The sequence below is a fragment of the Sceloporus undulatus genome, chromosome 6 (genome assembly GCF_019175285.1).
Source record: "Sceloporus undulatus isolate JIND9_A2432 ecotype Alabama chromosome 6, SceUnd_v1.1, whole genome shotgun sequence".
Lineage (NCBI taxonomy): Eukaryota > Metazoa > Chordata > Lepidosauria > Squamata > Phrynosomatidae > Sceloporus > Sceloporus undulatus.
Window position 1 is genome coordinate 128959718 of NC_056527.1, and position 20594 is coordinate 128980311.

The window sequence follows — 20594 nt, forward strand, 5'->3', positions numbered from 1 at the left end:
CCTTATGTCAAACAAGAAGAACTGATTGGAAATTTAGTTGATAATATGTTATGTTGCACATGATATTAGATAGTATTTTGCCCAGATCATAAACATAATGACTTGGAAGCATGTCCACTTGGTTATAGTGGAATTTAGTGCCAATTTAGTTGCTTGGAATTATAGATTAATTTATTTAATTTACACTGGTTGGATTTGTTAATGTATTTTTAAGGCTTTCATAAAGAGATAGATTAATAACTGAATGAATGCAGTCAAGGAATACTTGAAGGTACCAGAAAATTGCCCAAAGATGTTTGTGTAGATTTTATTCCCAGTGCTTGCCAGCATTTAGTCTGGACTAGACAAAGTACAGGTAGTTTACAGTCTATGACTGTAGTTAACAATTGATTGATTGATTGATTGATTGACTGGCAGTTTTAGGGAGGTGCACTTTGCATAATTTATAATAATGACTATGTATTTCTCCACAATGTTCACTGAAGGCACTCTCAGCCAGACCTAAATGTCTAAAAATGACTTTTCAAGGTACATTAGTCCTAGACAGATTAGGAACATGACACGTACCATATATTAATTCCTAAGACAACATCTAAGCCAGCCTTTCAGTATGAAAATATTCTGTATCTGTGTATGAGTGCTGGCTTTTAGCATACAGAGTCATAAATAAATACTGCAAATAGATAAAGAAGTATTTTTGTGTGTGGCAAAAGATGGCTTTGTCCACATCTAATGGGTTTCCTGGGGTGCTTTGTTTCTTACTGACGAATATCTGGCACAGTTGCTTTCCTGGATCGTCTGTCTGTTTATCAATTTGTGGATTTCTTTTTTGAAAAATGGGGTCAGTAAGGATGTGGCATGGTGTAAGAAAGTGTGTAAAGCTGACTTTGTTGTTAGGTTTATAGGATTGGTTGTAGATGCAGTCATATTTAGAGCAGACACAGTGAAACCATTTGGGAGTCATGACCAGACCAGGTCCCAGTGACACTATACTTCAGAATGGACGTTTCATATACCATGAAGCTTGGTCTTCCATGTGGTAATACGGCTTTCTGAAGCTATTACAGCTTGAATATGTCCAATTGTGGAGCAATACAGTTGAGAAACTGCAAATGGTAATGTGGGTGGGATGAAGAACATATCTTAGAAATATGTCCCGTTCTGAACCCAGTAATAGTACTGAAGGCGCTGCCATGACCCAATGATAGAAAGGCTTGAACTGGACCTTTGGTGACAACATATTGTGAGCGGGTAAGAGCTAGAAGTTATAAACAAGTAGTGTCAATGTGAAACTAATTTTGAATAAGAGTGGCATTTTTCACACATTCAGAAGCAAGATGGAATAAAACTCCACTTTGCTACACAAAGGCTACACTTTGTTGTTGTCTTTTAAACTCCATGCATCTTTCGTCTCTAGATTCTAGTTCTAGAACTGGAGGCTTCTGTTTGGGATTTGACTTCATCGGAAAGGAAGGGGAAAGACAGCAGGGCTCCCTAGTAGAATTAATCTTCTCAGGCTGAATAAAGAAGATAGATGTACAAAACAAGTTTACAGCTGTGCGGCACAATCCTGAGAGTATTAACAGAGAAGTACTGTAAGTCCTACTGTGTTCCTCAAGACTTGCTCTTTACGAATCAGGATAATATCTTTGTGTGGTGATGATTTTGATAGTGTTTGAGCTGGAGAATTTTGGTTGCTTTAATCCTACTGGGGTGTCTTCGTTCTGGTGTCCTTCCTTAAGGCATTAAGAAGAAATGTGCATGATGTGCAGGGCATTACCTTTTCACAAAGATGTATGTTGAGATACCGGCAGCCACAGTTTGTCTCTAATCCATTGCCAGAGCTGGCACACATTCCCTTCCTGTTTGTTTGTAACATTGCCAAAGTTTCCTTGGGGATATTTTAATCATCAGCTTCTTTTTGTCTCTGCTGATTTCTAGCAGATATATCTGGAAGTCTCTAGACCACATATTTGGGGGCACAGCAGGAAAAAATATGACCTAAACCATATCTTTTTAACCTTAACTGATGCAGCAACAAGGTCCAAGCAAAGGATGGAATGAAGGGGAGCCCTTTTGTATGCATGCTCAGTGGATAGAATGTTGTCTGTTGTGTTGTTGTCAGTTTACAAGCTGGAAACTGGAAAGCCAGAAGAGCAAAGTTATATGCTCTCTCTCTTTGACGCAGTGGCCAGAGATATGCTCCCTCAATACCATAAAATGATGATAATGCCAGTTTATTAGATATATCCCACTTCTCTATAATTGTAATAAAAATTGCTAGATAAAACTTAAAAGAGCATCTAGGCCAACCTGTGTTTGTGGTTTCCAGACACAGTATATTCCTAAGCAAAACGCAGAGCCATAACAATTATATGGCTTCAGAACAAAATGGGCACAGATAGCTCAAGTGAGCAAAGCCATGTGCTGCAGGGGAAATTATGATCAGGATTAATAGCCAAATTTACATGATGACAGAAAATTCCATAATAATCCTAAATACAGGGTAGGCAAACCTTAACCATGAGCAAAAGCTTTTCACTAGCTCTGCCCATGACCAAAACGTAAACGCTCTCAGAATGTACATCTTTATGATAAAGGATCAAATCACAAGAGACAGCTTCAGTTTTTAGGATTAGGTATATCAGGTGTCACATGTTACTGGGTTATATCAGATCAGGAAGAATGAACACCACAACTATAGTGTGAAATAAACAAAGCCGATGATCCTTCTAAGCTAGAATGCTGCTTTTGTGTGTTGGAATCTATTCCCAGGGCACTCCATGGAGCAACAGAAACAGAAGAGTTCAACCTCTCTTACTTGACCCAAACACATTAAAGACAAACTACTCATCTTAGTTTCTGCCTTAGATAGATTACCTTTGAGGGCAATCCTTGTAAATGATGAAAGGGACTCAACATTTTTCTGTATCCCCCTTTTGAAATAGACTTAGACTTCTGAATGTATTACATATTTCCCCCTAATTCCTGGTAAGTGCCAGTTATAAAAGCAAAAATAACGGTGCACTTATATAGAGTAGAGTTGGGGGGGATTTTAGGCATAGGGTACAATTCTAGACCCCAGACACTGCAAATCTATGAATGCTTCCTTTGAAGGAAGCACTGTTATTCTCAGTGTATAAGACTGGCTCTTTCATTGTGTACCTAAATCAGTCTCAGAACCAGCAAATTGGCTAGTCATGTGGTTAACATTTTAAGCCCTCCGCCAGCATTGGACTCCACAATGGTGCACAGCCATAAAATATTCTCCCACGTATCCTGGCTATGGGACAGGGCTATCTCCAGATAATAGCTTGTCTCTCTTCCTTTCTCTCTATCTCACGCTTTTTGCAAATTTCTAACTGTCTTCTGCAAACTGTTTGTTGTTGCTGTTTCTTCTTCTGTTTGTTTCTTTCTCCTCATTTTTTTTTGTACTTTAAACAAAACCAAAACAATATATGACTCATATTAAAATGGCATCCTATGTTAAATTGGATCACCATGACAGCCGGAGAATCTACTTTTGGCCAGCAAATGCAAAGGGGCAGCAGTGAAGTTGGCAGATTTTGGCTTGGCGATTGAAGTGCAAGGAGATCAGCAAGCCTGGTTTGGTGAGTGCTGGACAGAATTATTTCCCACCACCACATTTTCCATCTTGATTTGCAAACCCAATAATTGTGCAAACACACATGTTGGCTATTTTGCTTTCCCCTCCAGGATTTGCAGGCACCCCTGGTTATCTTTCTCCAGAAGTTCTACGCAAAGAGGCATATGGCAAACCTGTGGATATCTGGGCATGTGGTAAGACTACGGAGCCTGACATTAGGCAATGTTTCATTCAAGTAATAGTCAAAGCATGAAGTTGCAATGGTGACTTCCATTTTAAACAATTTCTGAAGACTAGGACCTTCCAGCTACAGATGGACATATTGGAGTGGGAAAGCATAGCCCTCCATATGTTGTTGGATTCTACTTCTAGTCAGCACAACCAGTGATGAGGAATAATAAAAAGTGAAGTACAACTTGTGGAGGACCACAAGTTGCCCACCAATAGGCTACATAATGTAGAAGTAATCTGCCGCACTGTCTGAGGTGATTCTTGAGAACATGCAACACTGAATATAAATTTTAAAGCTGAGGACCTATCTTTGGTTGAGATGAAATTCATTTATAGAGGTATTAATACTTCCTTATATTTTTACTCTGACTTATTTATATAACAATGGGAAAAATGTACAGCAATAAAATGACATTTTGTTGTGCATTTTGTTCATTTTGGTTGGCCAATAAAGATAGCACTGTTTGGTGGATTTTTGATTGGATGATGAAAAGAAGTGCACCATGTCTCTGCATCTTTGCATTTTGCTGAGCATGTAGATATGTGGTAAAATTATTTTCATGTGGGCAAGGGATACCAATGGAAGTTTCTCACTTGGTGTCCTGCGCTCATCACAGCAAGTAACCACTTGGAAAGCAACTGTCCTTTCACCTGCCATCAAACAACAATGGGCAGAAGCTCAGGCTATTCTTTTTGAAGGATTTTGCAGCTATAAATTCAGGAGAAAAGGGAAGACAGCAAATAGATGTAGACGTCTTAGACAAGTTATTGAAAATATTGTTGGAACTGTAGAAACTTGTTGAAGAAAATGAGAAAAGATTCTTGTTTGCCTTCTTTGCAATTGTTTTACAGTGCTCTGCACCCTGTCCTTTGCAGTGCCACACTAACACTTGTTTTAAATTTGGGGGGGGGGGAGGAATAACCAAAAAAATTATCTTATGGTTATTCATATGTGCCTTGAAGTGCCAATTATTTCACAAGAAGACTGCTCTAAACCATTTAATGCAATGTTGGTTTCTTCTGATTTTGCATCAGCTATTCTGGACTTTACCCAGCAGGTCTTTCAGGGTTTCATACAGCCATGTCTGGAAATGCCAGCGACTGAACTGGGAGCTTTTGTGTACAATGTATATGCTTTATCCTGAGCAAAGAGCAGCAGAGTCAGTTGACAGCTAATGTTGCATTAAGAGTTTTCCCTCTTCTCTTTGACTTCTCTAAAAGTATAATTGTCAGTATGAAAAGATCTAGGACTGTCTACTGTTTTTCATTTAGGGGAAGGCAATATATTTCCATCTGTATCGTCCAGTCACCCAAGACCTGAAGGCACTAGATTCTAAATTTTATGTTGTCCCATTGGTTCTCCTAGGTGTTATACTTTATATCTTACTTGTTGGGTATCCTCCTTTCTGGGATGAGGATCAGCACAAACTGTACCAACAAATTAAGGCTGGAGCCTATGATGTGAGTAGCGGCTTATTACATTTGTTTCCTCTCTGGTCTCCATTATGTTGTTGATTAAGTCTTAACTGGGTGTCAGGGGTCTTTCTGCCCAATTCCTGCTTTGTGGAATTAGATACTGTGCCTGAGGATATGCACACCTCCCTTCTTGGTGAAAGAAGCTTCAAATCCCGTCTCAGTTTACCCATACACTAGAATGCAGACATACAGGGCAGATAAATGGAAGTGTGTCCTAAATGCTACCAAGGTATATCACAGACAAAATTTACCGAGCTTCATAGACAATAGACTTAACTTAGTAGGGATTTAAATGTCCTAATGTATATTTGAGCAGAATTTGTGGATCAGTTACATCAAGAGGAGCACAGGTTGTCTACTTCTGGATTAAATGAATGAAGGTTGACATCACCCACACCATGTCATTCTGTTCTTTTTATGGTCATCCACTGTTTGCTGTTGCATCTGAATTGGCAAACAGTGATGTATAAAAGCTAGAAAGGAAGGAAGTCAGCTTTTCATGGAATATTTCTGGAATTACCTAAGTCAACATTTTGAGAGGATCATTCAATTTCCAAAGAAATTTTGCATTAAAAGAATACTTTCAGAAAGGATAGCAGAGGTGCAATGGTTTAATAAATAGAATAATTTTATATGTTTGAACCTATCTTTTGGGTTTTCTTATGGCATGAGGATCCAGAAAGACTTCTTTGCTTATCTTAACTTTTAAGGTACACTTCAGCCCCTTCTTAATGGCACAGTAATGTGTGCCCCAGATCAATTTGGGAGTCATTTCATTATTTTTTAAAAAGAAAAAAAAACACCCTATTGTTTCCTTCCTTTTTTATCTCACTAATCAAAACAAGGGGATGGAGAAGAGGTTAAAAAGTGAGTAGATCTAAGCATTACAAATATATCGTGGCAAGATACATACGTATAAGAAATACATAGGATACATAAAATACTGGGCCATGAAGCTCAGTATTTTCTATTACAGGAGTGTGCAACTATGAGTGGCTAGAAGGCTGCATTAGACCTAATTTTTTTTGAGTTCATCCTGGGGATGAACATATTACCTTTCCAGGTAGAACTTACTGGTGTAGTTGGACAGGTCTGCATGTTTCTGCACTGCATTTCAATCTGAAAGATTATCATTCTTCAGGAGAATTTGGTCCCTCATTGCAATGGAATAAACAGCCCACCCAGTTCTAGAGATACAGCCCTCCCAATCCTAGAAACAAAATTCACTCCTACGCTTCTGCATCCCTTCAACAAATCTCTCCTTGTTTACTACAGCCACACCTTAAGGCGAAATAAGGCCTTAGGCAATAGATATCAGATGAAGGGAAGCAATGACACCTCATCAGCCATTCATCTCCAGACATTTCCCTCATTTGGAGGAAAGAACTGCAAGCAGCAAGCCTGTCTTGACCCCAAAACTACCCCTTTGCTCTTAGATGCAGTGCAAGAAGCTAAGCCATTCCATGTCCAGTTGCCAGCTACTATCAACACAAGAATTGCCATTCTTGAGGCAAGATTCAGCTGCCAGGCCAGTTGTATATGGAACAATGAGAAGTATCATCTTGTCCTTTGCCTTCAGAAGCAAAATGTCATGGGCCAACCTTGGAGCATATTGGTTTTTAAAATAACATTCTTAGACCATCTAATAATCAAAGTTACCCAGATGCTGAACAAAAAGAAAATGTGGAATTCAAGATCCCAGTAAAATAATAAAATAGAATGGGTGAGATACAGCCAAGATAAGAAAAACAGTTCATAATAAGAACCAAATATAAAACCACACATGAGCAGCACCAATCCCAAACCTAGGATTCTGCTTCCAGTTTGTGAATATGGGTAGACCGGCTCACATGGTTGATTCATCAAGTTATCTGAAGTTTCCAGTTTTATTGTATCATTATGATCATTATGTCAGACTCAAAACTGACAAAAATTGGCAATTTTTAAAAATCTGTATTTTTCCTTATATTCCCAAGAGAAGGTGGTAAACAAAAATTAAAATAATGATAAACATATAATAAAATGGTTAAAAGTGTTGTCATTTGCAAGTAGATACGGTATTGCTACAGTTGTAAAATTATATCTATATACTATGTGTGTGTGTGTATGAGAAAATGAAGTGGAAATTTTATTAGGAAGTTGGTTGGTATGAGTTTAGAGTCTGGGTATACTCTGGTGCATTTGGTTGCCTAGGGCTTAAATGGAAATATTGGCCTATTCAATGGAAATGATCCTGATGTGTCCACAAACATAACCTTCCTGTAACATCTTCTTTTCCTCAGTTCCCTTCACCTGAGTGGGATACAGTCACCCCTGAAGCAAAAAACCTCATAAATCAAATGCTAACCATCAACCCAGCAAAGAGAATCACAGCTCATGAAGCTCTAAAACATCCATGGGTCTGTGTAAGTGTCATTTGTGCTTCAACGTTATCAGCGTCTGCTGTTAAATTGCTCCTACATAATAAAAATAGTTGAAGAGTTTTCCAGATGTCCTTATTCTATTTCCCATGGAGATCCCAAATGTTACTGTGCTTTAAGGCTATGTATAACAAGCATTTGCAAAAGAACAATAATCGCTATCACAACATGTAAAGTGTGATGCTATCGACAGATGGCCTGCATTATAGCAGGGCTGGGGAATCTATAGGTAATTACATTTTCCGTTACCTAGCCTGGCCAGTTCATTGACTTGGTCATTGGCATAGGCTGATATTAGTTCTATGTAGAATTAAACATAATAAGAGATTCCCTGGTTACTCATGCAGGATTTATGGGAAATAATGTCCAATGTAAGTCTTCAGATTATCCATGCTCCCTGACACATATGTCATTTTTGCTGCAGTTCTCTTACCTCCGTGTATTGATTTTTGTACCAAGTTAGAGTTTAAGCTTCTAACATTGACCAAATTATACTTACTTTCCTTTTCCCTCCTCTTTTTCAGCAACGTTCAACAGTGGCCTCCATGATGCACAGACAGGAGACTGTCGAGTGTCTGAAAAAGTTCAATGCCAGAAGAAAGCTCAAGGTAACTTTAGATATGTGTAAGCAACTGTGTGTGTGTGTGTGGGGGGGGGGGGAACTTCACGTCTAAATATATAGCAGTCTCCAGTGATGAATTTATTTTCTAAGACTTGTACTATAACTTAAATGATTTTGTGCTTGTGGTTCTGTGTCTCTGTCATTTTGCTCTTTTTCATGTCAAGCAAGTCCGCTTCTGTTCTCTGATTGAGTCTTCTCATAATCATTATTATCTCTCCTCTATCATTGAATCACACCTTATGTTTTAATTTAGCTCTTTTTTCCTCTGTCATTTATCTTATCATCTTCAAAATAAAGATTGCCACAATCTAGTATGAATGTCACTCACAATTTCCCTGTTCTCTTTTCTTCTCCAATTTACTTCTTCCCTGTCTGCTATTCTGAACTCACCCATTTCCTTCTAGACCTACACTTTCCTTCAACCCCATTGCTATATCATCTTATTTCCCTCTTTTTACATTGTTAAAGTTTTTGGACTCATGTTATCTGCCACCACAGCCTTCACTTGCGGTCCTTCAGTTCTCTTCAGTCTGAATTTTGTCTCTTAGGTTCCATTGAAGATGCTTTCAGATTTCCATGGACACTTTGTGATTCTTCGGATGATAAAATGCCCCCGTCCCACCTTCCCTTGACCACTACCTTCTGTACTGTTCATTGTCATTTTTATCTCCTTCCACTCCTTTGGTTTCTGAAACATTTTGTATTCAAGTCCATCTCTGCCTCTTAAAGTTCCCCAGTATTCATTTCCACTATTGACATGCCCAGTTTGTCCTGCTATGTATCTGTGTTGATCTGTGTCCTGTGATTTTTCCTTGATGTCTATCCATCCTGTGCAATTAAAATACAGTAATTACACAGTCCATGCCCTCAATCCTTTTTGTTCAGTTGTTCCTAAAATTCCATGATGGCTTTCAGCATCTATTGCTAAAATTCAGGCCTGGTCTAACATGTCCTTGGTAATCTTCATTTTGTCTTTCTAAGCTGTATTTTTATGTATTTAATGTTTTAATGTGAGCCTATCTGTAGCCTTTATTATGAATAAAACAGCATTGAAATAACTTTGTAAAGAAATAAGCAAATGATTTTTAAAAAGAATTTCGCTATTTACCTTCTTGCCATTGCCATCATAGTCCGGTAATCACAGTAATTAATGATAGTCTTTTATAAGCGTGATAATGCCCACTTGATACATTGCAAAATTCCTGTTTGACACTTCTGTTTAAGACAGACGTAGGGAACCTTTTTTTCCTATTAAGGGCCACTGACCTACAACCAAAAGTACCTATTGGTTCCTACCCAAGTCTTAATTAATGAACAGTATTATAGATTCTTTATTATTGTTGTTGTGTGCCTTCAAGTCGTTTCTGATTTATGGTTTTCTTAACAAGATTTGTTCAGAGGAGGTTTGCCTTTGCTTTCTTTTGAGGTTGAGAGAATGTGACTTGCCCAAGGTCACCTAGTGAGTTTCCATGGCTGAGCAAGGATTTGGACCCTGGTCTCCAGAGTAGTAGTCCAGAAGCGCATGCTGGTTCTCAATTGTCTGATAACTACCATCAATAAAGATACTGTAATGCCTAGGAAGAAAGCATGGGTGTCTTATCATCTTGTGAAACTTTGACTATTCTGGTTGGAATCTGATTATTAAAAGGAACTATTATGGTCTATTGTGAAAAAAGCAGATAAAAAGAAAATCGACTCATTCGAGATGTGGTGCTGGAGAAGAGTGCTGAGGATGCCATGGGCAGCCAAAAAAGACAAACATATGAGTCCTTGAACAGATCAAGCCTGAAATACCCCTAGTAGCCAAGATGATTAAATTGAGGCTGTCATATCATGAGAAGGAAGGACTCATTGGAAAAAACAATAAGGTGAAAGGCAGCAGAAAGAGAGGAAGACCACACACCAGATGGCTGGACTCCTTAGCTACATGGATTCAGAGTTAAATTAATCTGAGTCAGAGCCATGTAGTGGTTAAGATAGTGCTTCCCAAAGCTGGGTCCCCCAATTTTGTTGGACTTTGACTAGCCCCACCCAGCATGGTCAGTGGTCAAGAGTTTTAGGAGTTATAGTCCAGTAATATAGAATAATAAAATGACAGAGTTGGAAAAGACCACAAGGGCTGTCCAATTCAACTCCCTGCTATGCAGGAATGCTCAATCCAAGCACCCCCATTCAGCCTCTGTTTAAAAACCTCAAAAGAAGGAGATTCTACCACACTCCAAGAGAGTGGTTTCCTCTTACTGTCAGGTGAGGTGGAACCTCTTTTCCTGTAGTTTGAACCCATTGCTCCGGGTCCTATTTCCTGGAGCAGCAGACAACAAGCTTGCTCCATCCTCAATATGACATCCCTTCAAATATTTAAACATGGCTATCGTGTCACCTCTTAACCTTCTCTTCTCCAGGCTAAACATCTCCAGCTCCCCAAGTCTCTCATCATAGGGCATGGTTTCCAGACCTTTCACCATTTCCGTTGCCCTCCAATGCAACATAAATTTCTTTGAATCCATGTAAAATTCACAGCTTATCCTTGAGTGCATCTCAGCCTAAATTCTTCCCGGTGTTGTAAAAAATGAGAGAATTCCTGGGGTTCTCTGGAGGTTAGATAGGATACAGCTGTGGAAAATAAGACTGTTTTACATGAAAAGAAATACTGTTGAGTTGGAAAAGGCAGACAAAAGACACAACCAAACTGATCAAAGAGCTGGAACAACCCCCATGTAAGGCAAGGAAAAGTTACAACATTGGACCTGCTTATCTGGGGGGGGGGGGGGATAAAGGGAGATTTGACAGAAAAGTATAAAATAATGTATGATGTGGGAAAAGTGGATAGTGGGTTTTCCCCCCTCCTCCTTTTGTCATAATTCTAAAAGCCCTGGTCAACCAGTGAAGCTGAATGGTGGGAGATTCAAGAACTTAAAATAAGCATTTGCTCTCACAATGTATAGTTATGCTGAGGAATTCACCAAAGGGATTGCTGCCAGCTTGGACAACAGGATCTGGCAATTTCACAGAATCTAAGGCTAGGAATCCCTACTTGTTATAATGGATATATATACTCTGCAGTACCAGGAGAAACATGCCTCTGTATATCATTTGCTAGGAAGCACAAGCAGAAAGGCAGTCAGGTCCTGCTGTTGCACTCCACATAGGACACCCGTTGGCTAGTTTGTAAAGCGAATGCTGGAGCAGATGGGGCTTTTGTCTGATGCAACTTGTCTCTTCATACAGTCTTCTGTTAAATTAGAGAATGAAATATGTTCACTAAACCATCTTACCCACTAAACTGAAGTCACAACTATATTCTGAAAGCATATTTCTGCATAAATTGTGGGCACATTGTGCTGTCTGAGCTAAACGCCACATGACTGTTTCCCTTCAACATTTCATTCTCAGGTAATAGGAAATGTTTAAAATGCAAAAGGGAGGCATCCTAACACACCAGGATCACAGTCATCCTTCGACCTCTGAAAATCCTCCAGTATAGTCTTTTGCACTGAGGCAAGATTTTTCTTAGCTGAACCTTCTAGTAGACTGAGCAACGCCTCTGTCCCAGGTCTGTCACAGGCAATTTTAGAAACCTGAATATAGGACGATAGAAAATGATTACACTATTTTCTCTCCCTCTCTTCCTCAATAAGCTTCTGTTGTGTGTCAAAATTTGTAAAACTCCCCTGTGCGAATATATATATATATATATATATATTTTAAAAACTGTCTTTATTTTCTCTTTTAGGGTGCAATTCTTACCACTATGTTGGCAACAAGAAACTTTTCAGGTGAGAACTTTGCTTTGCTTAATGAAGAGAAAAGAAAAATATTCACACCTCAGTAGTTTCCATTCCCTTTTTAATTAAAGAAAACACAAAAACATGTTCGAACTGAGGCTGCGTTTAAGCGAGGGCTTCACAAACACGACAACTGTCAAAGCGGCTCCTCTAATGCAGATTTTATTAATTAACCTTAGGCTTGGAGTGTGACATCCATCCTCTTTCTCTTCTTACCCTGCTGCTCTCTGCCATGACAGGATTGTGATGTGGAAAGTTATATATTGGGACCAGGAGCAGAACACAAACTAATTTATTTTTGCTGACAGGATATCAAGCCCTTCTCTGGACATCAAACCAATAAGAGAGAAACCGAGTATGCCCTGGAATGCCCTTCTGCAGGCTTTCTTCAAAAACTCTGGCTAAAATCCTGCTGGCCTCCCCTGCCTCTGTATACACACTCTCTTTCTTGCCTCTTGTTTTCCTTCCCTTACAGAAGGGAAATGTAGGCAAAACAATTTGATTCAAACCCTGATGTTCAGAAATGTGGCCAAGGGTTTCCATCTCTTTTGCCTACCAGCCCAGTCCCTAGTACATTTGATGCCAGGTTGCCATTGAACAACGAGGCCAATTCCTACCCCCATCGTTCAGCTTACATGTAGTTTTTATTCCTCAAGCACACTTATTTCTCTAGCTACACAACACTTGGTTGCAACTTAATTCTGAACATATCCAATAGCTTTTTGGCTTAGTGCAAATCTTGCCCCTTGTCCCACTCCATCAGATGCTTTTTGTTCCCTCCATTCACCTATGAAATGATGTTCCTGCTATTAGAGTACTTTCTCAATTTTATTAGGTCATCTTATTTTGATGTGTCTTGGCAATATAATGTTATGATCGATCACCTCGTGAACACACATGGTGTATTATGTCGTCTGGTTGATTTTACCTTGCAGTGCAAAAGTACATGCAAAATGTCTTCTCCCTTGTCCATGGTATTTCCTGTTTTGGTTCATGACCATCATCATGGATGCATTTATTCTGTAAATGAAAAAAAAAAGTACTCTTGTTATGGGGAGATGAACTATCACCTCTGGCTAGAAAAGTGACAGAAGTGTTTAGAGTTTAATAGATCTGAGAATGTAAGATGGCTGAGTAGATTCCTCAAGCAAGAATCCACCCACTCACACTGTTTTTCCCTCCTCACTGTCTTACAGGGCTTTATTTTCCCATCATTGTTCATGGGCCTAATCAAGGCACCAGGAATTTACAGCAATGACTCAATCCATATTCTGTAATGACAAGAACTAAATTCTTTAAGCAGGGACAATAACTCTCCTAAAACTGCATAAAACAATATTATGTCAAAAACAACAAAGCTGAACTCAAAATACAGAATTTGGACTACTTTTGGTGGGAGTTAAGAATTTCGGGACAGAAATTGGTTTTGATTGGGAAGCAATCAAATTGGGAAGGGAAACTGGAAGCAGTGTCATCTTGAAAATGTTATGGAGAGGAAGATGGCCAAAGATTGTTGGAAGAAGGAGTAATTTTTGGCAAATAAAATAAAAACCAGACTTTCTTCTGTTCCAGGCCTATTGGTGCCCATGGAAATTCACTGAATCTCCTGCAATTTTAACTTTGACAGAATGCCTGCCCGATCTTTACAGCTGGAAACTAGGTGACAAGTACTATGCACTGTCATCTGCAACCTCCCTGAGTAATTCTATAACAACTGCCAAATTCTACAAACTTTTCTGTAGTCACAGAGTGAACAATATCCCTAGTTCAGAGGCCTCCAAACTTGACATTTGCTGATATTTCAGTCAAAAGCTTAACAGAATCATATTTTTAAAAAGCAGAAGAATCATTAAATATTAAAATACCATGTGATCATGATGCTTAACACACTAAGGAAGCTTTGAAACCAACTTCAGAAGTGGTGCATGGATCACATACTTCTTCCACCGCATGATGTTTTCCAACTCTAGCAATCTCAGATCCAGCAGTAAGAATTATTCTTTAATGTTCTACACATCCTACCATTCCTTGTACATTTCACAGCATAGGGTTAATTCTCATGGCATGACTACCCTTCCATGCCTTTCCTTGACATATAAGATTCACCATCAAGAAATATCCTCTTGGGTCTGCTCTTGATCCTGTGACCAGGTTACATTGTTCCTAGCCTTACATTGCGTGGGTGAGTTTTCCAAATCAGAGGAAGAAGATATTTAGGAATAGCTTTTGACTGGATGGAAAAGATCCGTGGATTGTGTAAAAGTAAATGCACATTTGCTGCCAGTAGTCACGTCTACATCTCGACTTTAATTCTAATCTTTTTCTGCTTCCTTTGTCTCCTTTATTTTCCCCTTTTCACTTTCCCTCTGTCTTTCTCTTTCTCTCTGCTTTTCTCTAACTGTTCCCCATCCTTTTCCTATTTGCTATCCTTTATTTCTTTGTTTCCCAACCTGGTGCTCACAGTGGGCAGACAGACCACCGCTCCTGCCACAATGTCTGCAGCAGCCTCCGGTGCCACCATGGGTTTGGTGGAGCAAGGTAGATGTGTCCAGAAGAGACCCTCCTCACTTCCCCTTTGCCACTTTGAAATGAGTGCATGATGTCCCATTCACCATACGCACTTCATCTCATCTTGAGAGTTTGAAAGTCTAGGGCGACCCCTTTTATAACAGCAAATACTGTCAGTGCCACCTCTGAAGTGTCTTGTCTGCCAGTGGTGCCAATTCCTGCTCATTCCATCAGGTTAATGCTTGGAAACAGTGTAATGGCAAGGTCATCAGTAAGACTCACATGTTCTGAGTGTTAAGAAAGAAAAGCATTAGTGGATGTGGATAGTGGCTTTATTTTGGGGCGATTAGTATTAGTAGTGGTACTGCTTTCTTGGAGGAGTTTTGTATTTGGGCATTATTGTGGAATATTTCCAAATATGCCTCCATATATATAATAAAGTGTCATAAGTGACTATTAGTGAAAAGCAGGTTAGAGGCTTTTAAGAAAAGTCAGTTCCTTATATAAGAAGCACTTCACACAGAACTTTGGAAACTTATTTTTAGACTACAATTCCAGAATTTTCCCAGACAGGATCACTGGAGGCATTTTGGTAGTTGTAGTCCAAAAGGGTAACTTTTCAAGGTCTGATTTTGCCTATCAGTAAATGAGACGAAACAAGACAAAAGCTCTAAGGGTTTAACATCTTAATAGGAAAAGCAACTGCCTTGGCGAATGCGGTTCTGCAGTATTTTGAATCCAGATAGTGCCAATTCCTAAGTAAACATTAAGAAGCTCCATCTGGCAGCTTTTGTCTGGCCATGCCACTTGCTGAATGAAATCACTTGGGGAGCTTTTCTGAACCATCTGAAAGCCATTCCAAAAAGAACTGACTATGGATTTTTACCTAGCAGTTTGTCCTGGAAGGCTTTGTAGGGAAGCTAAGTTGTCTGAGGTGACCTTTCATTTCCGAGACATTGGTTGCCTTTAAGGAGTGGGGATGACTCAGTGTTTGTGGACCAGATGAATGTCCAGAGCAAAGCTATGTAGGAGTAGGGGAGAAAAAGATGATGTCTTGACTGGGATGGAGATTCCAACCCCTGATCAGATGTTTTATTCATAAACTATACAAATTGACAATTTGACAAATGGTTTTGCATCTTTAAATACTCACAGTATAGTTATTGTCTTTTCCAGTCGTCAAAATAACTGTACCGGAGTCGTTTAATTGACAGCAGTGAAGCACAGTTGCTGACATTTAGTTCCATTTGTCATGGCAACACTTTGGGTGCTGCTTCTTTAACAAGCACAGGCAAATTGCCTTTGATCCTTTCACAGGAATTACAGAATGTTGTGTACTTTGCTTCCTGGCTATTAACACTGATTGGGAATGCATAGATTCACAATGCAGTAATGTATTCTTCAAAAATTTGTTTTTGTCATCATTTGCTTTGCCACTACTTGCTATAGCAGTTGGAGGAAGTTAGGTTCTTTCCCACACAGAACTAAAGCTCACCTAAATATTACCTGTAGGTGTGATGTTCTTCTAAAAGTGATATGCTCTTGCCCACAAAGGCATGCACTCTGTGCATTATTGTAAGTTTAGACCCGGTACAGACCAGCACTTTGTGCCGGCTTGGGGCCGAAAGTAGGGCTCGGGAGAGCAGAGCGTCTACATGCTCCCGAGCCCTACCGTGCTCTGTGGGCATCATCTTGGCGTGCTGTCATTTACATGGCATGCACGACAATGATGTAGCTCGTGAACCGTGTCCAAACAGTGTGGCGCATGAGGGACATCACAGTGCCACTCCAGGGTGCTTAGGGCGCCTTGGCAGCGGCAGAGAAAAGAGCTGTGTTTCACAGCTCCTTTTTGTCAGCGCATCATTGCCACGCTGTTTAGTTGGCGCGGCCACGATCCCGGGGAGAAAGGGCGGCCTCGATCCACCCCTTTCTCCCAGTCTCTATAGGCCCTTAGTATCTGTTTCATGGTTTAGCTTTTTTGGGGCTTCTATTTATGCATCAGTTACGGTAGATCAAGGATGAACAAAGTTTGGCCTATAGGTTACATGTGGCCTCCCAGAGGTAAAGAAAATTGTGGTTTTCTTCCAATCCTTTTGCCCTCACATGACCTCAAACACGCTTTATGGGGTGTAAGAGCATTTTTTACATATTTCTGTCTTCCTCTGGGCTACTTTAGATCCAGGACAAGCCTTTAAAAAAATAAGACATGAATAGAAAGTGACTTTCAATCACTTCCTTTTGTTTAAAAACACCCGCCACTTGGACCTAAAATGGATCAAGAGGGGCAAACCTGTTACAAAAAGACCCCCATGCCCCCCCCAAAGGCATTTGGAGACAATTTTTAAAAAGATGCTACAAGGTCCTATAACCTCTAACAGATGCCCACCCCTAGGGTTGCCAGGTTATAGAGCAGTATCTCTTTCACTTTAATCCTGTGAAGATCGTGAAGAAGATGAAGGTATCATAAAGCTCAGTCAAACCAGACAAAGGTACCCATCCTCTCTTATGTTTCAAACTGCAAATTTCAGTCGCAGCTGTCCCATCACAGTTATTGTCTTATATGTGGAGAATATAGAGAGATACTAGCAACAAGAACAGAATGGATTGCCCCTTCCTGCTGCTCTCCATAAATGAGGCAATAGTTACGTTGAGAGAGGACAGCTGTGGCTGCAAGTTGGGGTTTGGAAAGTAAAGGAGGATGGCTACCTCTGTTCAGCTTGATGAAGCTTTGCAGTACCTCCATGATCTGTTCAGGATTAAAGTTACACAAGCCCTGTTCCATATTCAACCTGGCAGCCCTATCCATCCCTAGGTATGGTGGAGAAAGCCATGATTTTATACTGGAGCACCTCTGAGGCTAACTAAAAGAAAGAAGTTGGTAGCATGAGCTTTCATAGACTTTAGCCTACTGCCTGAGATGCAGGCTGAAGTCTATGAAAGCTCATGCTACCAACTTCACTCTTTCAGTTAATCTCAAAGAGATACAAGATTTCTTTGCATACTGGTTTTCCAGACTAACACGGCTATTCCTTTGAATACTTTTATACCATTGAGTTCAGATAGGACTCCACTGAGACCAGACTTATTGATTTCTTATTTCTTTAGTGTGAGGGTGTTGCAGACTAATAATTTTCTCTGTCATGTACGTTTGTGCCATCCTGATATTGTGATCTAAAAAGAATTGTTTTAATTCAGGAGTGAGATCAGTTAGGCTTGGCAGATGTGGCTCAATACCTGTCCCAGAAAGGAAATCAGTTGTAATTTTTTAATGTTTATTTCTACAGTTGTGACTGCACTTGACTCTATGAGAGATATTCTCATTGATTTAGATATGTGCAATGAATATCAGGCTTGTTCTTATCTTCAGTTATGTCATTATATCTTAGATTTTATTTAATTTCTTTTGGTTAGGGGCCAGCCAGCAGCTGAGTCATAGACCCATTTGGACAATTTTTATAAGTTAGCCTCAGTCATCCATGTGTAAAATAGTAAAAATAGCAAGCTGGAAGTGTTACTATATGGATGAATGAAATAAGGACTGTAAAATTAACATGCTATATATGTGCTTATTGCTCACAGGTAGTGTGGAAAATATATCTGAAAAAATGAAGCAGCTCAGAGTATAGAGAAAATAAGGGGTGGGGGTGGACTAGCCACAAAAGAAGGCTTTAGTTGTGAAAACAGGCCCCTTCTGTATCCAGTTCTCATGGACAGTTTTTGGGCATGCAGACAAGGGTCTCCTTGATGCCTTTTTCATGCCAGTCTTCCAGTGGATGCTTGTCTTAGCCATTGCCCTGTCTGAACCCCAGCTTGGCCTGCAGGTTGAATGTGGTAAATGGTGCATGACTTCTGTGCAATCTAGGCGCATGCTCCAGGACCTCGTCTGGTATACAGTAACTTGTTCCTCTGAAGATGGGTAAGGGCTTCTGCTTATGTCTGTGCTCACATTGGCACTGCATGTGGGAAGAGTGGTCTGCATGGCAGCAGTGGTGTGGGCTAATCTGAGCTAATCCAGCCAATATTTTCTGGAAATATTATTTAGGGTTGCAGCGTAGCAAAATGAAGTGAAATGAACCCAGTAAGAAATGTACAGCAACACACTGCGTATTGTTTTGGTTTAAAATACCAACTCCTCAGAGTTCACAGTTACCATCACCAAATGTTTTGCAATTATTGTAATGACTCTGCTTTTGAAAGTTTCCTCAGGAACCTGGGCAAAATACATTTTGCCCACTGAAGCTTACAAAAAAGCAGGAAAAAAATGACGATTTGGCAAGGAGAAGTTTTAAAGAGTTTTAAATCTGTCTAACTTGGCTATACGTTGCAAAGGAGTCAGTGTGGAAATAAAGGGGTGTAAAATAAGAAATAAAAATAGGTTCCAGATAAAGGGAAGGCTGAAAATAGATTTGGATGATTGGGAATTCAGCAAAAGTGATAGATGGCAGCTATATAAAACTTCCACACAATCCCCGAGCCATATCAGTAGAATTTGGCCTGTTATTACCTGGAAATAGCACTGCTTTAACGTTACGTACATTTTCTGTATAGTGCTGTATTCAGCCTTTTGGTATATTTTGATTTAATATCGGGCCTGATCACACAAGGCACTCATATAACCATCCAACTCAAGACTGCAATCCTATACACCAGCCTTCCTCAACTTGCTGCTATCTACAGGTATAGGACTACAGCCAGTGTTGTCACTAGGATTGGTGTCACCCCTGTGTGGCAATTTATTATTATCCCCAGGCAGGCAGCTATCCTATAGTTGTAGTGAGTTAGAGCTGCTGGTGGATGGAGGGATCCTGTGTTGGTTGCCTCCCCCAACTCCAGGAGAAGAAACAAAGGATATTATCAGACAGGGGGAAAAGATGGGAGTAAAAGGCATACTCCCGGCATAATCATGCGATTGCGCTGAAGATTTTCAGACACATCACTCTCAACCAGGACTTATCCCATGAAGATTCAGGAATGCTCCTGCAACTAAACCATTCCCAGGACTTCCCCATGAATGGTTTGTTGCTGGAGAATTCCTGGATCTTTGTGGGATAAGTCCTGGATGAATGCAATGTCATCTGAAAATCTTCAGTGCAATTGCACAATTATGGAGTTTATCACACAGCCCCTTGGGACGGGATTGGAGCATGATGAAAGGAAGCAAGATGGAAACAGAATAGGGGCTATCATGCATTTATCACATGATAAATGCATGATTGCCGACGCCACTGGAAGTTCCCATTCCGTTCCTGATCCGTCCCAAAGGAGGCGATTTTCAGGAACTGTTCAAAAGCAGATCAGGAACGGAATGTGAAATTCTGACAGCATCAACAGCATTCCGGCATGCGATAAAATGCGTCCCTTGCCCCTTTCTGTTCCCATCCCGCTCCCTTTCATCACGCCCTGACCCTGTCCCAAGGGGGTGTGCAATAAACTCCTATACTGGGAACATGCCTTTTACTTCCCCCTCATCTGATAATCTCCTGTGTGGGAAGGCACTGAAAACAGCAGCCATTAGGTGGCTGCACCAGACCAGAAAACAGCTGCCATTATTTCTCTGAAACTGTCTGTTTTACTACTGTTAGACAAGCATGCAGAAATATTTCTTTTAAAAAATGGCATTTGGAATTCTCACCTTAAGGGTGATTGTGTTATGTCTCCTCACACTCTCGGTTCGGCTACACTTCCTAGAAATGCCTTCCTGCACTGCATTGCACTACACTGCACTAATGTGTTTTATGACATGAAAGCTACCTTGGCATAATGTTAAGCACTTTGGGAATGATGAATTCTTTCAGCAGCAATGTTACATATATATCTATACCACAGCTGCAGATAAATTGCTTACAGCATAATCCTATGCATGTTTACTCACTGATACACCCCACTGGGCTCAGGGCAGTCTAAAGCTACTTCGTTGGGTCAGTTTAATTGTACTGTTTTGAGCT

At 40.1% G+C, this 20594-nt stretch overlaps 1 protein-coding gene across 9 annotated transcripts in view; it reads left to right on the forward strand.

The window, feature by feature from the left end:
- The window catches only part of CAMK2B (calcium/calmodulin dependent protein kinase II beta), a 165160-nt gene that overhangs the window by 100281 nt on the left and 44285 nt on the right, over window positions 1-20594 (forward strand). For 5 of the 9 annotated variants that reach the window (XM_042477024.1, XM_042477025.1, XM_042477029.1 and 2 more), the window contains exons 7-12: window positions 3509-3611; window positions 3718-3801; window positions 5205-5299; window positions 7597-7719; window positions 8259-8342; window positions 12090-12132. In XM_042477024.1, coding sequence (XP_042332958.1) covers window positions 3509-3611; window positions 3718-3801; window positions 5205-5299; window positions 7597-7719; window positions 8259-8342; window positions 12090-12132 — 532 coding nt within the window. Of the gene's footprint in view, window positions 1-3508; window positions 3612-3717; window positions 3802-5204; window positions 5300-7596; window positions 7720-8258; window positions 8343-12089; window positions 12133-14604; window positions 14680-20594 lie in introns of all 9 variants that reach the window. The other 4 variants (XM_042477023.1, XM_042477026.1, XM_042477027.1 and 1 more) reach the window with 1 other exon arrangement.